Raw genomic sequence first — 17,680 nt, 5'->3', positions numbered from 1 at the left:
CCTTCCTGTTGCTCTATATTTTTTGCTCTCTCGTTCAGTTCACCAGCTGTTGCTGGTTTTCGTGCAAACATTTTCCGTGTAGACGAACATAAGGCCTCTGCGCTCCTTAAGGACGTGATTCGAAAACTTATCTCCTTCGTCGCACGAGTTTCTTGGTTGTCATACTGCGCAGGATTTCGTTTGTATAAACCCCACTCAAAAAGGTGTCATAAATTTTATTTTCACCAAGCTAAACATGTCGTTTTATTTTGTGTCCATTAACGGTAAAGTTTGTGTAATTACATCAAACATACCATCTTCTATATACAGTAGCTGCAATGAAACTTTCAAAAGAGGCCTGAAAGCTCTGTTGTTAGTATGAGGGTTAGGGCATCAACATGATTCAATACAACCGATTACAACAGCACAAAACACTGATATCAAAAGTTTGTGATGAAGGCCTTGTAAAATCAAAGCAAGAGTCGTCGGTTCGGTCAGTGCAGGCGACGACTGGACAAAATATCGACAACTTAAACCACAATATCGTTTTTAGAAGGCGCATAAAAGGTAATAGTCGGATAGAGTCTCAACGGTGTTGTGACTGTTTTTCGGAGAACATTCTGCACCAGTCTTCGTTGAAAATACCTCCTTGAATACCTGTCTAAGGAGGCGTCATATTCTGGAATTATCGGGTTTTGCTTGTTGCGTAGTCTTTCCGATCTCACGTTGTCAAGAATAAAATTCTTTTCTTTCGACTCTAACGTACTTGGTGGCGGTGTTGGCACAGAACGACATCTAGCGGACATGCGATGAAGCCCCCGTTTTTCTGCCGGCATTTGGCGAGGTTGCTGAAAATAGAAATAAAGGAAATAGCACATAATATTTTTTCCTTTACCAGCCTACTTCTTTAAAACAGTTACGTGTAAAGTACTTATAGCTTCATTGCTTATACTAAGATTAAACCATAATGACGAGAATTACAAACGCTCTACTCAATTACTACAAATAAAAACACACTTCGCTTTTTTTCTTTCAAAATTAGAGCAACAGACGGTGTTGTGGACTATTTTTTTATGTGTGTGTGAAAAGGTTTTGTTGAGCGTAGACGTAAATATAAGGATGATGCAACATTGAAATATATCTTTGTAAATGTGAACCCACCCACCTGAGCGGAAAGTGTGCGGGTGACGAACTGCTTGACAATAGGCGAGCGAAAGTAGCCCGCAGAATGGCGGTCGTTCATCGCATCGTAGGGTTTTATTATCGACATTCTTCTGGGTCGGTGGTAGGGGCTGTTGAAGAACTAGAAAATTCCAACAGGCCGAGTTAAAAAAAATCGTACTTGCCCAATCTAATCAACTTCTATTCAATACTTGAAAGTTTCCAGTGGGTCTATGCTAGTTGGAGTCACATTTTTTGTATCAATATTAACGCAATAACAACATATCATATGGGTCAACATTTTTATGGGTTATGGCATGACCATGAGTTAAGTTTTACATAATAAAACCACCATAACCCTTTGGCATGATTTCAACAAAAAATGTTATGCATTCAAAGTAACAGGTTCCAACATAAGTCTATACATCTTTACAATTCGTCAATGCCAGTGCAGTAGGATAACACCTGAAGAAGCTTACTACGATGTAACAATGAGTTGAAAAACTTACCACGTCTGATTTTACGGCGTCAACGACATATTCTCTCTCTCTCGATTCCTGGACGGCGATTGGAGGAAGAGGATGCATATCGCGAATTGCATCTCTCACTCTAAACGGAGAGTAACAAGTCAGATGAGGATGTGGAGCCCTGGATCTGCTGTATTGCGCCTTTACCGGTGCTCTGGGAACTTTTGACTTGTAAACCTTTTCCACGTCACTCGTCATGCTCAAACTTTTTCGATAAAACCGGCAACAGCTGAAATTTACCTGCTCCGTAAATTGGCTGCGCGACTGCCGCTGCTAACTGGCAAAAATTTTCCGACTCTCATGAGATATGTTTTAAAGGGACGAATAAAAGTTTGTTGTGGATCAATATCTTTACAAGCTGACTAAATAAATCCGGGCGTGCGCGAGCTTTTGTGCAAGGTTAATACAAGCCGACCTGGGCATTGTTTGACTGCGGTGTCCGACATTGTTTGATATTGTTCGACGCTCTGCTGTTTGTGTGGCTAATTATTTAGGTACCAGTGTTAGGTGACATGTAATTGGAAGTAAATACCGCGCTAGCTGAGCGACTCATGATCGGACAAAGACAGGAAAGCGGCGGAGTCAGAAGTTCACATCTTATAGCACCTCCCACTGCGATATCTGCATCCGACATCAACAAAAATAGCTTCTGATAATTGATTTTCCTTAAACTATTTAAACATAAACATCCAAAAAAACACGAGTTTTAATGATTCATTAATGAAAGAGCTTGTGACGTTGTCATTTGTTTACCACGATTTGTCTTTTTAAAACGCAAATGTATTTAAAAGTAGCAAAGTCTCAATCATAACTTGCATATGACTGCACTTGTACGTAGGACATGATGGCAGTAAAGTTGTTGAAACGAAAATCATAGCTCATAGTCTTCCAAGCGCGTCTACTGAGGGAAACAAAATCGTCTAATTAACTCCTAACTACCGCTTCGTTGCTCGATGGATATTAAGTTCTCCACGGGTCAATGAGCGTGTTATCGCAATACTTTTTATAACGACCTTGTCGAATTATAACGACATACCTGCCTCTCAAGGTACGCAGAGTTCTGTGAATTACCAAGTACCCGAATATCTTACAGAGATGCCCGGCAAAGCAGGCAGGATCGGATTAGAAAGTCAAGAGTTATGGTAAAACTTGTCAACACTCCGTTTGGAAATTACGGATATGTTTTAAGCCAACGTCCAGGGTGAGTGTTTGCAATCGTTAAGGTTATATTGATCGCATCAATTATTCTCACTTATGGCTTCTGTTAAGCATAGGTTATATCATGCTATTGATAATGACGGAAAATAGCCGAAGGTAACAATATTAAGAAAACAAATGTTGATTTGTCCGGCTTTTCAAAGAAATTTTCTATTATTTACCTCGCACAATGGTCGTTACGAGAATTGCTTTTATGTCTTTTGATTGTAACGAGATAGCCCTTTACCAATTTAAAATACATTGTTTTTCATCACAAACTAGGCTATATACCCAATTTCTTAACAGCTGGTAATGGTAGACTATTACAATGCTGCAATCACGCAGTTGGTAAATGTACGGTACTCAGAACAGCAAAGTTTATACATAAGTTACGTCTGCAGGTCTATTTGCAAGTTAAATTATCTCAGGCTCATTTGTCATTAACATGAAAAGTTAAACTTTATGTTAAATCACTTACATTTCTATAATGACTTGTGGTATGTGGCGTATAGCAAGCAATCGAAAATAGCACCGGTAAAATGTTATAAAATCTCACAAAGGGATTTCGATTATTATAGAAAAGGGATCCAAAAAATGTACGATTTTCCAGAGAATCTCGGCACAGATCCATTCAAATACCTCTGATGACACCGAAGCTCATAGCTAGAGATTTTCACGGCTCTTTGACCACCTACGACGCCAAGCAACTACGAACCACTCAACTGGCAAAGGGTTCAAATATAACGAAGGTTCACGACCCTCTATCGTACACTAAGCGAGGGTTACTACACGTGGGACAAGCCCCAGCCAGTAGGTGGAGCCGTTGAAACGGATAATTTCTTTAACCAGTCAAGGTGAACTTTTCTTTTTCTGACGTTTAATTTGTCGTAATGTTTGTGGTTCCAGCGCCTCTGGAGAGCCAGTTTCCTCTTCCTTTGCAATCATACACCTCCCGAGAGAGATCGAGCAGTACAAAGGAAAAAGAGACATCGCAGTCACGGAACGAATCGTCCAAGATTGCCGTAAAGTTGCCGCCAAATTTTTCCAGACGCAACCAGGAAGGTTGTTTGTGTGCGGAAGTGTTCTGATGCTAAATAAATTATATATTTTGTTGTTTGTGAAATTTATCATCTAGTATTTCAAATGTTATTTCGTGCTAAATTATTATCCTTATAAAGATTTCTATGGGCATATCTTTAATAAAATCGGAGGTTTTATGTCCACTAGTTTCCAAACGACATGCCGGAAAGTCAACTTTATCAAGACAACATCCCGGTTTTGCCAAAGGGTACGCAGCTTATCGTGCCGATCTGGGATGCTTAGCATCTACACTCGGAAGCGGAAGTGAGGACTCCCCGAGATTCCAGGAGGCGGATGACGATGACGAAAACAGCAGAAAGGCAAGAAGAGAAGTTATCACCAGTCATCAAGTGAAGCAGTTTTAAAAAAACTTTTGTTTGTTTATTTTGACCACAAAATACGATATACCTGTAGGTTTATAATAAAAAAAACTGCAAGTTTTTATGATTTAGTTTTCGTATTAGACAAAACCTAAATTTATTCAGAGATAACTTGTTTCTATTTTTCCTGATGTGAGCACAGAAACTCAAACTTCAACGCTTTAATTTGACTAGGTTATTCTAGATTTTACACCTATGTTTTATTCTTGTAGCTGACGCGAATTGACCCTCAAGAAATGCCATTTACTGCACTTGGAAGATTGAAGAGCAAACGATTGCATGACGTCTATTCAGACATGTTTCGAAAGCAAGAGAAAAATAGAAGAAGCTTGATCATGACGCGAATAAAAGCGACAGAAGAAGTAAGTTTTTCTAATAACTGTTGCGTTCATCTCTACGTTTTGTCCGTAATAGACTGAAAGAGTTGAAAAACAGCAACGTTTCGTTTACATCATTAAGCCATCTTTTATAAATAAATCCATACGTTACACCATTATAAGATATAGCAAATTATTATTATTATTATTATATTATTATTATTATTATTATTATTATTATTATATAAAAATTAGCCAGAACAGCGTAACATAAAACTCTTTTAGAATACAAAGGCAAAACTTCATTAACGTTTAACACATTCTAAACATGTCAATACTTTTAACTTGAAATTTCACTCAAAAAGTAGCTCATGAAATATTTAGCTTAAAAGTTCAAAAGATTTCTCTTTAAATACAGATAAAAGAGCGGATGCTGAAGATGGAAATTGAAGAGCAGAGAGATTTGATGAAATCCTCTTCCAGCAACCAAAGAAATCAACTCCGCGAGGTCCGAAATCGTCACAGCAAAGATCATGACACCAGATTTCACTCCATGTATTCGAAATCCCACGCAAGCGCACCCCACCAAAACGTACCCCCTCTACCGACCATGGGTCTAGCGAACACGGCCCTACCTCGCGAAGTGTACGGGCTTCCGGAGGATGAAAGTAGTCCGAGGTCAGATACAACTCGGAGTAAGCATATATTCAAGGTTTCGCCGGGAAGATTTTCTTTGGAGTCTTACTTGACGGCGAGAAAAAATCTGCCGCACAATTTTAACAATGTCTGGAACAAAAGAAGTACACTACCACGCACACCACGCACTGACGTCAAGGCGTAGCGACCGTGCGTAAGATGCGGAAGTAAACATTTTTTTTTACGAGCTCGGGCAACACATGTTTGCTTACCAGCACAGCTTACATAACTCTGATGACGTGACTGAGTATCTTTAACGTCACATGATTGCGTTATGTACGTTACAAAGTTCGATAACGGATTCCATGTCAAAGGCGGTTATTTGTGATATTTCATAACAAAAGGTTGTGATAATGCTTTTATCATAAGTTTTTGTTTGCAAATCTATATTCTCTATGTAACAAAAATCCTCCTTAAAACGTTTCAACCGTTTTGTCTGCAAATGGTATTTTCTGAAAATAATTTCTAATAATAATTTTGGACCTACAAAAATACCAATAGCACGTCTTTTACGCCTGAAAATACAGTCAAGTTTATAGCCAAGTGGATTCGTTATGTTATTCTTTCGAAGCTTGAGGTTAAAATAAAATTTTAAAGGCTATAAAATCTCAAAAAAGTAAACACTTGTAAAATAGCTCTATGTATAGACTATACCACATCGTTTTATAGTTTTATGTAAACAACGTAATAAACGATCGAAAAGTAAAACACTGTTTATGTTAACACGCAAATTAAAAATTGTAAAGAGTCTCTTAAAAGCAGTTAAAGACCAGTTAAAAGTTAAAGTCAGTAAGACAGTAAAAGACTTAACTTAGCGCAAGCTAAGTCAAACAGAAACTTTGCTAATGGTATGAGTCAAAGACATCGCGGGCAAGCGACAAAATCATTTGCAAATCCCACAGTTAGCGTGCTCCGAAAAAGAAAAGTCGCAAGTCTTGCCTGGTAGAGAAACAAGCGGTTTAGTAAGGCGGAGGAGGCGTATCCTCATCCTCATCCTCTGCTCTACTATCATTTCCAGTCGCTGCATTATTATCTTCAGGTTGCGATGAAGTCGAAGGCATGGGCACCAACTCCACTTCGACTTGAAATTCAGTTTCTCTGGAAGCTCCCGCACTTCCCTGGCCCTTCTCAAACATAAACTCTTCATACGAAGGAAGTTTGTCTTCATGAAATTCCGCGGTTGATTCCCACGCTATATTGTTAGCTCCGGTGCGGTTGGGCGCCGTGGGAACGCCGGAAGAGCGTTCAGTGCGTCGCTGGCAAGTTTCTGTGTGGTTGATCGTATGACTTCTGCAGGCTTTGAACACGTGCTTGCAGCAAAGGACAATTCCGATTATGACGACGATCAGGATGAACCACACAACAACTTGACCCCACCACGTGTACTTGCACCCACCGGCCAAGTTATGCCAGTCGCAATTGTTTTCTGACGACGGCTCGCTCGTCGAAGTTGTGCCCTGAGTAGTTGAATAATACATCTCTGAAAGATCTTTAATTCCTTGTTGACCTAATTTTCTCTAAACACAAAGAATATACGTCAAAGAATGCGTTTAACGTTTTGATTTTGCATAAATCTAGCCTAAGGGTTCACTCTAATGCATTTAAGGACAATTTTAGTGGACTTCCTATTTGTAAAGCCGGTAAAACATGACCTATAACGATTTTTAACAAATAACTTCAAAATACTCAAGTGCAAGATTTCTATGGTAATGCAGTGAAAGCTTGTTATTAAATGAACTCATGAACAGCGTATCTGTCAGCGTTCTTTTATATAAGACAGCTCGTTTATCCAAATACTATGCATCTTTTCCTTTCAGAACTAATGTTTCTTGCTGATAACATGTTGCTAATGTCGACTTGTCATCTTGATTTTTCTCTGCGCTAAACTCTGTCTCGTTGATTAAAAAGTCAGACTAATAAGTTAATCATTTACTTGCTTGCTTTTATAGCTTGTCAACATTTTAGGCTATTTTCTCATTGGCAATTGGTTCTGATACTTATTGCGTACGATGATATGAAAACTTTTAAGGTCGTTGACCAGGTGATCTGCTTTTTGATGAGTTACTTTTATGTATTTTATGTTTGAAAGATTCTCCTTAGCTGAGTTCTTTTCGTTTGGTCGTTTAGTTTCGGTTTTTTATTTATAGCTGGTCTCAAAGTTTTCCCCAATATCACCTTCGACTGTTATTCATTAATTCATTTAACCCAACGCAGCTCGGTTACGTTTGCACATCGACCACCTGTAAACAATTAATGTTTCACGCACATCTACAGCCGGGTACAATTTGGTTGCCTCCGAAATTAAGAACCTATCTCAAAACCTTATTTTATTCAGCAGGTTTGCTTATGCAACTACTAAACAATTAACAAGCTCTCAATGCATTGTTTGCTTATCCACGTTCTGCAAATATAAACAGCTCCAGCTACAAACAATCAACCCTCGTTGAACCAATTTACCGGAGGCCCAAGTTTTTGGAAAGTTTGCAGACATTGGAAGCAGATACTGCAAGTTATGTCCATATTGCTGCGTAATACAAACGCACAAACTAGTTTGCGATGTGCTGTGCATGTGAAGACGGTCACATGCAAATGAGTCAGTTGTTTACATGTGGAACGTGCATGGACCGTCTGCTGCTGGCCGCCTGTGACCGCCGAGAAATATTTATCCAGACCCTTCGTTCCGAAGTGATTCAAACCGCAAAGTTGTAAAAATTTCATGATCTATAGTAGTCAGTAATTTTATTTGCGCAGCCACAAATTGGGCCACATGCACTTTTCGACTTCGCAAATATTGTTTTGACACTATATTTGATTCTTACGACAAAGTCTTACGAAATCCTGATAATAAAATTGTGTAATATCCCCGACTCATAAAGCTACCGTCCAGATATTGTCTCACAACTTTACAAGCAAAATCTTGTTTGGTATTTTCAAGAAAACAATAAATCTTGAAACTTTGATTCTTCGTCAACCCAAGGCGACTAAACCTAGGACGACCCAATCAACGTCAGTAGGTTGAGTCCTCCTCATGGGTTAAATCGAACGTAGGCTGAGTTAATCAATCTCAAGAAAATATAAAAATTCGGTAGATGTCGCCCAAGAAATTAATTTAAGAAGTCTAATTTATTCCTTAACTTTTATTAACATAAAATTTATTCCAGAAAAACACGAGTAATGCAATAGAAAAATTTACTGCTCATTTACTGCAATTTTACCGAAGCTTCTTCAGCACTACCGGAATTTTATAAAAATAAACCAAAGTCTCAATGCAACTCTATGAAAAGCGGAATTGTTTAGGCCTAATTTTAGTTGTAATGACAAAGCCAAATTGTGCAAAGACAGCTTATTCTAGTGTAAACAAATAGACGCGTTTACCACGTTTACGTTTACGATAATACCATTCTAAATCTTGTGCAGTCGGATCATTTTACCATAGTCATAAACGTTGGAGAGCAGGCCCCAATTGCATAGACAAGTACTACACAAAGCATGTCGTTGATTGACGCAAACCGAAAGTTTAAGGTTTCTATGTGAACCGTTCACCATGAATAGGGTAATGTGATATATTGCGCTACAGCGAATAGTCAAATATTTCCATCAAAATGTCAAAACAAAGATTATATGTGATTGTATTATTATCACATTTATTTTAAATATTAACAAATTGAATCCGGAAAAAATAACTTGCTCAAGTTCATCTGCACATGTCACAAATTATTCATCTGCTAGTGTTTACTCAATACTTGTTCCATTAGTATTCCGATCTGTAAAAAGTCGTGTTACTGAAAATCATTAAAAACTTTTTGCATAGAAACGTGCTCAAAAGTATGAAAAAATCAAAGAAAAAGGCTAAATGTACTCATTAGAAAAGAAGGAGGCAAAAGCATACAGCTACAACAACATTTGCCGTTGCTTGGTTTTGAGACATTATGCTAAGAAATGTTCACGAAAACAACAAAAGGAAAGAAGCAATGTCACAATGAAACAGAATTATTATTAACAAAAGATAAAAATAACAACAAGCTTTACACAATTGACCGTCGTGTGTACTAGACGTAACAACCCAACAAATGCAGATTTACAGTGAACTAGTAAGATTTTTCAAAAAAAAAAATCTAAAAAATCTTTAAGTGCCTGATGCGTAGGACGGTTATTTGGTCTAATGTGGCTTCTCACAGTGGCATCTGAACACAAAAAACAAAATTCAATTTCAAGATCTTCAAAATGTCATGCAACTAAACTCTGAAATATATTTCGAAAGCTCTTTTTAAAAAGTTACGATCCATCAGACATTTTGATCATAAGCTTAATTTCCTACATAATTTCAATAAGGCATTTTGTTGAAATTTGTTGATATTGTGAATATTGTGATCTGTTGAATGATTTGTCGAGGACATGTACAGACGAGCCCAAATCATGAAGACCTTGGTACACACTGGGCCAGTCGTCTTCTTTAACAATATCGCCCGTTGTGATCGATGTTGACTTAAGTCTGGTCCACTTTTTGATCGGTTAAAAAGTCTTTTGTGAGTTCAAAAAAGTGTGTTAAAGTTGAATTAAATATTAAACTTGAAAATATTCTCTACACGGAAAATGTCAAATTAACTCAATATCAGGATCTTTAAATAGGAAGTTCAACATCACTGTAAACTTTCATCTTGTGTTATATTCACATCAACCGCAATTGAGTCCTCGGGGTCTTCTATGGCATGGGGAGACGTAATAGTCATTGTTCTTGGAGCCGGATGTGACGTTCTTCCTCCAGTTTCCCGATCCTGTTGGGAAGATCTTATCTCCTCCTCCTTTCGGCGCATTTCCTCCATGAACTCCGCGTAGGAAGGGAGCTTCTCCGAGTCTGACCCGGTTGAGACACGGTTCAGGCTTTCCTCATCGCAGGCGACTCTGAATATTTCAAGGCTACTCCTGGAAATTCCGAGAGCGGAGTACGACGGCGGAACATCGTCTTCGAGAACGGCGGCGTTGTTGTCATGGCCACCAACGCCTCCGGTCACGGTGGCTACTCTTGTCTGACGGTCAGTACATTTCGTGCAGCAGAACCCGCGGAGCTTTTCCCATATCACTTTGTAGAAAGTGAGGAAGGTTAGAAAGATGACGACCATCGCCACAACAGGCACTGCCACGTTAAGCCAGGAGCCATTTAAACTGCTCCTATCATCATCGTCATCATCATTCATCATCATTGTTTTCAGTCTCTCCCCTTCATTTGGCTGCCCCCTATAGTTGCTCTGAAAAAGCAAATTACTGGTGTAACTTTGAAAACACAGTGGCACAAGCGCTTCTTCACACAAAAGAACACAAACGTTTCGGATAAAACATGCGCAGATGAAGATGGATTACTGATATACGCGATACGCTTTGTAAGCACAGGCTCACACTAGTGCTTGGTCTTGTAAACCTGAAGGACATAGAAAGCTTGAAAACTGCGCTAAAATATTCAGTGGTCAATTTTATAAGGTTGTCTGATAACTGAAACCTAACAGTTCTAGCTCTCTCCCTTCTAACAATTCAAACCCCAATTCTATTTTTCACCCAAACCCTAATCATTATTGTTCGATTTGTCGGATTTGAGTTGTTGCATAACCCTCTTATGGCGCCTAATTTTCTAACCCTGCGCAACTTATAAAAATTAGTGTCTGTTCTACAATAATAGTTTGTCTTAGTTACAGCATAGTTAGTTACGGCTTCCTCGTCGTTTTAACTTGTTTATTCAAAAACAAACAGCGGCAAACGACTGTTAACAAAAAGCAGGGCAGGTGAGCTGAAAACAAGCTTTCTTGACATGCGACCATGAAACAGTATCGCACCGAACAAACGAAAAATAATTGTCGTCACTTTTCAAAGTTTTTTTGGTTTCTTCAGAAAAATAACTCAAACAAGTGACGTCAAGTTAGTCGAACCGGACCAGCAGTGGCTAGTCTGACATTTTTGCTCGTTTGAACTCGGTTAAACTTTGCACTGTTGCGCAACTGTCAGAACCTGAGGTGGTCGTTGTTTGTTTTAAAAGAGTTTTCAGTCCAGCAGTAGGCTTTAGAAGTAGAAACTTAGCTGTTTCTACAAGTTTTTAACTTTGCAAATATTCTTAACCATAAAGCATTAACATTCAAATTATGAAATCACATGACATGGTAAACAAGTTCGTCATTTTGTGGAGGCTAATCTATAAATTTACAATCTCTAATCTAATCTATTTACGGTCCATAATGTAAAATTTTAGTCAACATTATCGTTACCAGTGCAACTAAGCTATACGTCGGCATTATAGCGACTTTCTTTTACTGATTCCTGTCACTTTCCGGTGCTTAAACGGATAACTTTCCTTCTATATGCGGGCGTCTTGAGACTGCTTCGTCACTCCGTACCTATTGTGCTTCTAACAGAACTCGGCCGAAGTGCTTTTAAGTTTACGCATGGTCTGGCTAGCACTAAGGTTTCGCGCATCGCTGCCTCGGTAATCCATACAACTTTTGTTTGCTTTTTCCCGACAATAACCCTAGCCCGCGCTTTTGTTATGGCCCGATTACAAGAATTAACTACCTTCTTGTTGACGCAAAACGTCTACCAAGCCTACTTCTCGGCGTTATGTAAAACATTTGACGCAAATTACGTAAAGTATATCATATGCAGGTTACAGTAAACTGTTCTTGCGCCTAAAGAATGATTGCACGATATCGTAGGCCTACGATGTTAAGTTTTTTCTAGCTTTGTTAGGACGCAAAGATTGTGTAATTATACATCATGAAATAATTATAGTTTGGGCAATGCAGTAATGGGGGAAATTGTGGATGATTCGGCTTCTTGTAATTTATTTCATGAACGTTGCCACGCGGGGTGATGTTTAGTTGAAGTTGTCTTATTATGTCAATTTCAACTCCCACAGATTCGAAAAGCCAACGATTATATTCGCATGTTCTCTTTGAACAGCTTCATCAACTGCATTAGAAAATAGAAAAGTAGGCGACGAAAATAAACATAATTGTTGTATAAATAAAATAGAAATGAACAAAAAGTGGAGAGTTTAAACATGATAAAGACACTGACCAATTCAAACATATTAAACAAAAGAAAACAAGTGTTGTTGTTGCTATGGTGCGCTAGCTCGTGTTGAAATTGTGAATTTCAGAATCTCGAAAAGCAATAACAGTGGCGTATTCACAAGACTAATAAACCGTAAAACACAGCCTGTGCTTCTTATAGAAATTTATGATCAAGACAATTAATTAAGGTAAAGATGAGAAACGATCCAGAATGTTGAATCAACGATTAACACTCAGTTGATAGATAGTTGCCTGCAATAGGTATTAAAAACAAGTTCAAACGTGACTAAGTTAGTTATTTAGTTAGTTATTATCCATCTGAATATATCCTCATATCGTAACAGTTCATTATGCTTCGAGCCTCCACAGAGGCAACAAATTCAGGAGCCGGCCGGAGGATCTCATCCGGTAATAACAAAAATTGCATATATATATATAAAGTAACATACAAGCATAAAGATATCTCTCGATGACGTTTAACGCGACTAGACCAAAAGTCGAAAGCACCCAAAATATCTTCCAATTAACGGGACGTTGTTCGGGTTCTTGGTCGCTCTCCCTTTCTACGACTGCGCTTTGCATGGTCGGATGCGAGCCAAATTGGTCCAAGAGGTCTCTCCTCAAAACCAAACTTAACTTATTTCTCTTCTTGGTACTGCACAGTGATCTTTACAGTGACATTATGCAACGTCATAATCGGGCATATAATATCACTTTGTGACGTCAACAACGTCAGGAAGGACGTTAACCCTGTCATGTCGGATGCGATCCAGGGAGCTCCCTTCGACCCAGATGCTGGGAAGTAACAGTAGTTAACGATCTGGTTGTAACTATGGCAACTGGCTCGTTACTTGTCGCTCCAGTACCGGATGTTGTTCTTTGGTTTTCTTCTCTCTGCTTTTGTTCCATTATCTCCAAGTATGTTGGGAGCTTCTCAGTTTCTAGGAAGACTTCAAACGACGGAGGCACCGGATTCGTGTCCTCTTCCGTTACTACTCGGAAGACGTCTGTGTTGTGTTGCACGACGGAGTAAGAGGGAGGAAGATCGGCTTCCTCCGTGCGGTCGTATCCGGGATTTTCCGCACTCCCGTTCCGCCTATTTCCTTCTTCCGCGTCTCCGAGACACATTCGGCACTTCCTGCAGCACTCGCACTTCCTGCAAACCACCACCACGTACTTGTAGAACGTGAAGAACAAGATGAGGAGAAAGCAGGTCCCCATTACGGGGAGGATGATGTTGAACCAGTCATCCTTGTTTTCTTCATCTTCTCGTCTCGACATCCCGCCCGACTCTGTGGTGAAGATGTCAATTGCAGTTTCCACCATCCCGGACATATTCTCACATCACAAACTTATCATAGTTGCTATCAATCTAACACTGATTATTCGTTCAAAAAGCTCTGAAAATATTGAAGCATCAAAATAAACACCTGCACGACCTACTGCAACCTTTAAATAACCGAACATGACGCAATTCGCGTTCAAATTTCCTGCTAACTCGACACAAAAAACATCATTAAAAGATGTATGACTTACACTAAGTACTTAAGGAATGGCTCAGAGTTGCCGCTTATTTACAGCCCACGTGACAACTGAAACATGACGTAAGCAAAGTATGCGGCATCCCGCAAGCCAGATAAACACTATCTGACTGGATTTCGCCATCAGCTGGAAATGTCTGTTACTTTTGCTTCAACTGATATAAAGCTCATTCTATTAAAACCACAACTCAAAAGCAAACGTGCAGATACCTAGGTATATAATCACGTATAAATGGCCATGGTCGCCTTAGGGCAAACTGACAGTTCCAGAAAGAAAAATTAAGAGTATGAGTGTTTATATTTTTTTAAGAATTCTAAACATTTTCACTGTAATTATTTTACGAGCGCTTTCTATATACTAACTAGCATTTTGCGAAAACCTCCGTCTACGCTTTGGTCTTCGCAAAAGAAAGTAAACATAATGACAGGTTTCAACTCTCACGAAACACTTTTCTACTGATATGAATCTAAGACTCTGAAGGCTGGTACATATGTATAACAAAATACCATCGGTGGCATGAGCTATGCCAGCGACGTCATGACACTAGTAATGTAAGTTGTAAGAAACTTGTAGCAATTACAGACTGCGCAAAACAAACCATAGCCGGTAAACATGAAAATTCCAAGTCGATCGTTCATGAATAAATATAATCTATTCCTTGGTTGGCGACTTTCTACGCAACAAGTATAATTATCTTAAACTCTCTGTCAAAACAGCAACCATGATAAGCACTATGTGATGCACGTCAACGTGTTGTTTCACTTGTTTACAAGCCGCAAGTATAGGCTGTGTAGAGATGTTTTCAGAATAACGCGAGAAAGACCATAAATCTTTCGTAAATGTTTCTCTTGTTCTGATCCAGAATATTATCTAATTGACTCTTTGAGCGAATGATATCGTTAGTTTGATTTTCAAAGTAGACGTCTGGTGTTTCTCAGATCTGGGGGTATATCTATACCAGGTGAACCAAACCGTGACGTAAGTTCAGTTTTTGCAAACTAACGCTACAGATTATTTACGTCCGAAGTTCAATTACTGTAGTAACTCATTTACTTCATACCAGCAACTAGGTCGTTGCTATTTACCTAACTTTGATTTAAATCCGTCCAGACAACGGGCCACTGTCATCTTTGATCCATTTTGTACCGGTTCTCGCTCAATATTCTCCGAACTGTAGATGAGGTAGCCGCTATTGTTTGCTTTCGATTGTAGCGCAACTATTTATTTATAACAAAAGTGAAACACACAAAGCGGCTTCTGTGCTATACAATTACAAAATCCTTCCATTCTAAACGCATTGCTATGATCTTTCTGAACTTACAAAACGTCAACCCTATATACAAGGAGGCTGTGTGTAGAAAGCTGATACCTGTTCAAGCTTCTACCAGGTTGGTTTCTTTTCTAGAATTCACTTTCGTCAGATCACGTTCAGTGCAAACCATCTTATGGAAATGTCACAGAAAACCAGTTTGAGGGCTACTTTTATCCTACACTTATAGGGAGTAATTCTAAGGTTCATGTCCTAAATTAAACCCACTTATATTTGAAGACATATAAAACATATAAAAGTCCTAAAAATAGCAATTTTCGCTTGATTGAGAAAATTGGCGATAATCACACAGACCTACCCAAGTCAAAGGTTGCAGCTTTTGACATGGGCTTGTTTCATGTCAAGTGTAACGGCTTATGAATACACTCTAGTTAAAATACAGAGAACATTTTTGCTCGGTAGACGCGATATTTATTCGAGCAAGATAAAATTTTATCTTTACGTTTTGAACATATTTTTAGTCTAATCCCGGTCTCATTTTAACTGACATTTAGCGCACTTAAGGTCAATCGGGGTCAGGTGAGCAGCAGACAAGTAAGAATTTCTGTGTAAATGTCGCCAATAAACAATGCCGGGAGGCCAATAGTCTTCTCTTGTACGTTGCAAATAGTTGCTATATCATGTGACAGTACGTCAATTCGTTTTAGAAGCTGCAAAACTCTAAGAAGACTTCTAAACCAACCAACTGCCCTTGGGGCTCATAGAAAAACTCTAAACAGTTTCAATGATCGACGCTGACAACACCCAAACTTTATAAATAAAAACGTGTTTTAGATTAACGGCGAAACTGTAAAGTTTTGTATAAGTTTAAAGATTGCTTGTGGTTACATCATGACCGTAGCACGGAGATATGCATACACAATACAACTCCTTTCGTCATCATCATACAATCGGGATTACGTCATTACAGCGTAGCATACTGTACGGAGGATGACTGCTCAACATTTTTTCAAATAAAAACTGGATTTGAGAATTTCTGCTGCGTCATTCTTGACACAAAGAATACGTTCACATAGACAAGACATAATATCTAACCTTGCCGGTAAATGCACTTTTATACCGGACAGACTTTTACTGTTCACGATAATCTATTTTTTAACTGTATACACACACTCGGTTGCCGCTATATTGACGGTTGATTACCACACTAAAATGAGCAGAGGTATTTCGTATTAAAAGATTATGTCCTGTATAGGAGCTTATTAACATATTTTGCAGAAGCCATAATTGCTCCTTTCACGAAATGAAATTATTTCATACCTCCAATTACGTCTCATAGTGAGGTGACGTCAATGATGTGAAAGTCACAGAGACTCACAAAAAACAAATAATAATTTTAATGATTAAGAATTTCCCAAAACGTTTCTGACAACAGTTGAATTGAATTTTACAGATGAAAAAACAGACGCGACACGCTTTTAGGCATGAAGATATGACGTTCACGTTTCGTATATGTTAGCTTAGTTTTGCTGGGACACGTTCGAAACAGGCTAAAAAGAGAAACTAAACCATTTCATCTGCAAGAAACTGGTAGACCTGCAACTTGGGTTCGTTGTTTTACCATGTACATACGTTCAAACCAGCAATTAAGTTGTACAATTGAACTGTAGATACAAGACTTTTAGTCAATGTCAAAAAATGCCTTTACCCAACCAAAGAAAGACATCGCACGCGTCCTAACGAGTTAAGTTCTGCAACAAAAATTCCGCGCGGGTTCGCAAGAGAGCAATTACGATGATAAACCTGTATAAAAGACGTTGTGCTGCTGAGTGTTTATATGTTTATTCAAATAGAAGAAAAATTATGAAATTTTGAACGCAAACAAAAAAAGAAAAACTTAGGAAAACAATCGTGTCCCTGTTTCTGTGATTATATGTAATGCTATAACACTTGTTCACAAATTTGACATGTTTTTCCTAACAAGTTTCTTCCTAAAATATTGGTCTAGCACATTGTTTTGCTGTATTCCCTTGATTACCAAAGGCTGACATATCATTAACTGCAGGAAAGAAAGCCTTGAAAGCATTTTCTAGTATTTACTAGATTCACTAAAAACTAAACTGAAGGCGGTGGCAGGCGCATAAGTATGTTTAATGAAACTTTTCCCATGAAATAGTGTTTTACCGTAGTGACGTAGATAACATCTATAACTTGTGTAAACATAACAAATATGTATGAAAATAATGCTGTAAGCCGATGAAGCTAAGCTCTGGACGACCAAACAGATATTTAGAAATCGTGCAGAATGGACCAAAGTATTGTATAATCTACATAATCTACACATAGTTTTCAACAATAAACAAACTCCTCCCGTTAATTGTATGATACACCCTTTAATTAAAAGCTCGTGGCGTCTGGGAATTAGAATAAAACTACGTCATTTTCTCACGGTAGTTGACGTCACACATAAAGCAGT

At 38.5% G+C, this 17,680-nt stretch overlaps 2 protein-coding genes across 2 annotated transcripts; one reads left to right on the top strand and one right to left on the bottom strand.

Annotated features, from left to right (window-relative positions):
- Positions 1–220: 220 nt before the first annotated feature.
- LOC143450019 (uncharacterized) lies at positions 221–2,002 on the bottom strand. The gene is made up of 3 exons (XM_076950403.1): positions 1,650–2,002; positions 1,145–1,282; positions 221–827 (listed from the first exon to the last, which is right to left on the bottom strand). Exons 1-3 carry the CDS (start codon positions 1,863–1,865, stop codon positions 510–512), a joined length of 672 nt encoding a protein of 223 aa, XP_076806518.1. The 5' UTR covers positions 1,866–2,002; the 3' UTR covers positions 221–509.
- A 709-nt stretch (positions 2,003–2,711) lies between these two features.
- Positions 2,712–5,926, top strand: LOC143450799 (uncharacterized). Its single transcript, XM_076951501.1, has 6 exons — positions 2,712–2,868; positions 3,475–3,674; positions 3,771–3,926; positions 4,092–4,294; positions 4,537–4,686; positions 5,060–5,926. The coding sequence occupies exons 1-6, from the start codon at positions 2,807–2,809 to the stop codon at positions 5,480–5,482; spliced, it is 1,194 nt and encodes a 397-aa protein (XP_076807616.1). The 5' UTR covers positions 2,712–2,806; the 3' UTR covers positions 5,483–5,926.
- The last annotated feature ends 11,754 nt before the right edge of the window (positions 5,927–17,680 follow it).

This window comes from Clavelina lepadiformis, chromosome 3 (genome assembly GCF_947623445.1).
Source record: "Clavelina lepadiformis chromosome 3, kaClaLepa1.1, whole genome shotgun sequence".
In the NCBI taxonomy this organism is placed as follows: Eukaryota; Metazoa; Chordata; class Ascidiacea; order Aplousobranchia; family Clavelinidae; genus Clavelina; species Clavelina lepadiformis.
Note: the sequence above shows the minus strand (reverse complement) of the source record. Positions and strands in the feature narration are given on the sequence as shown.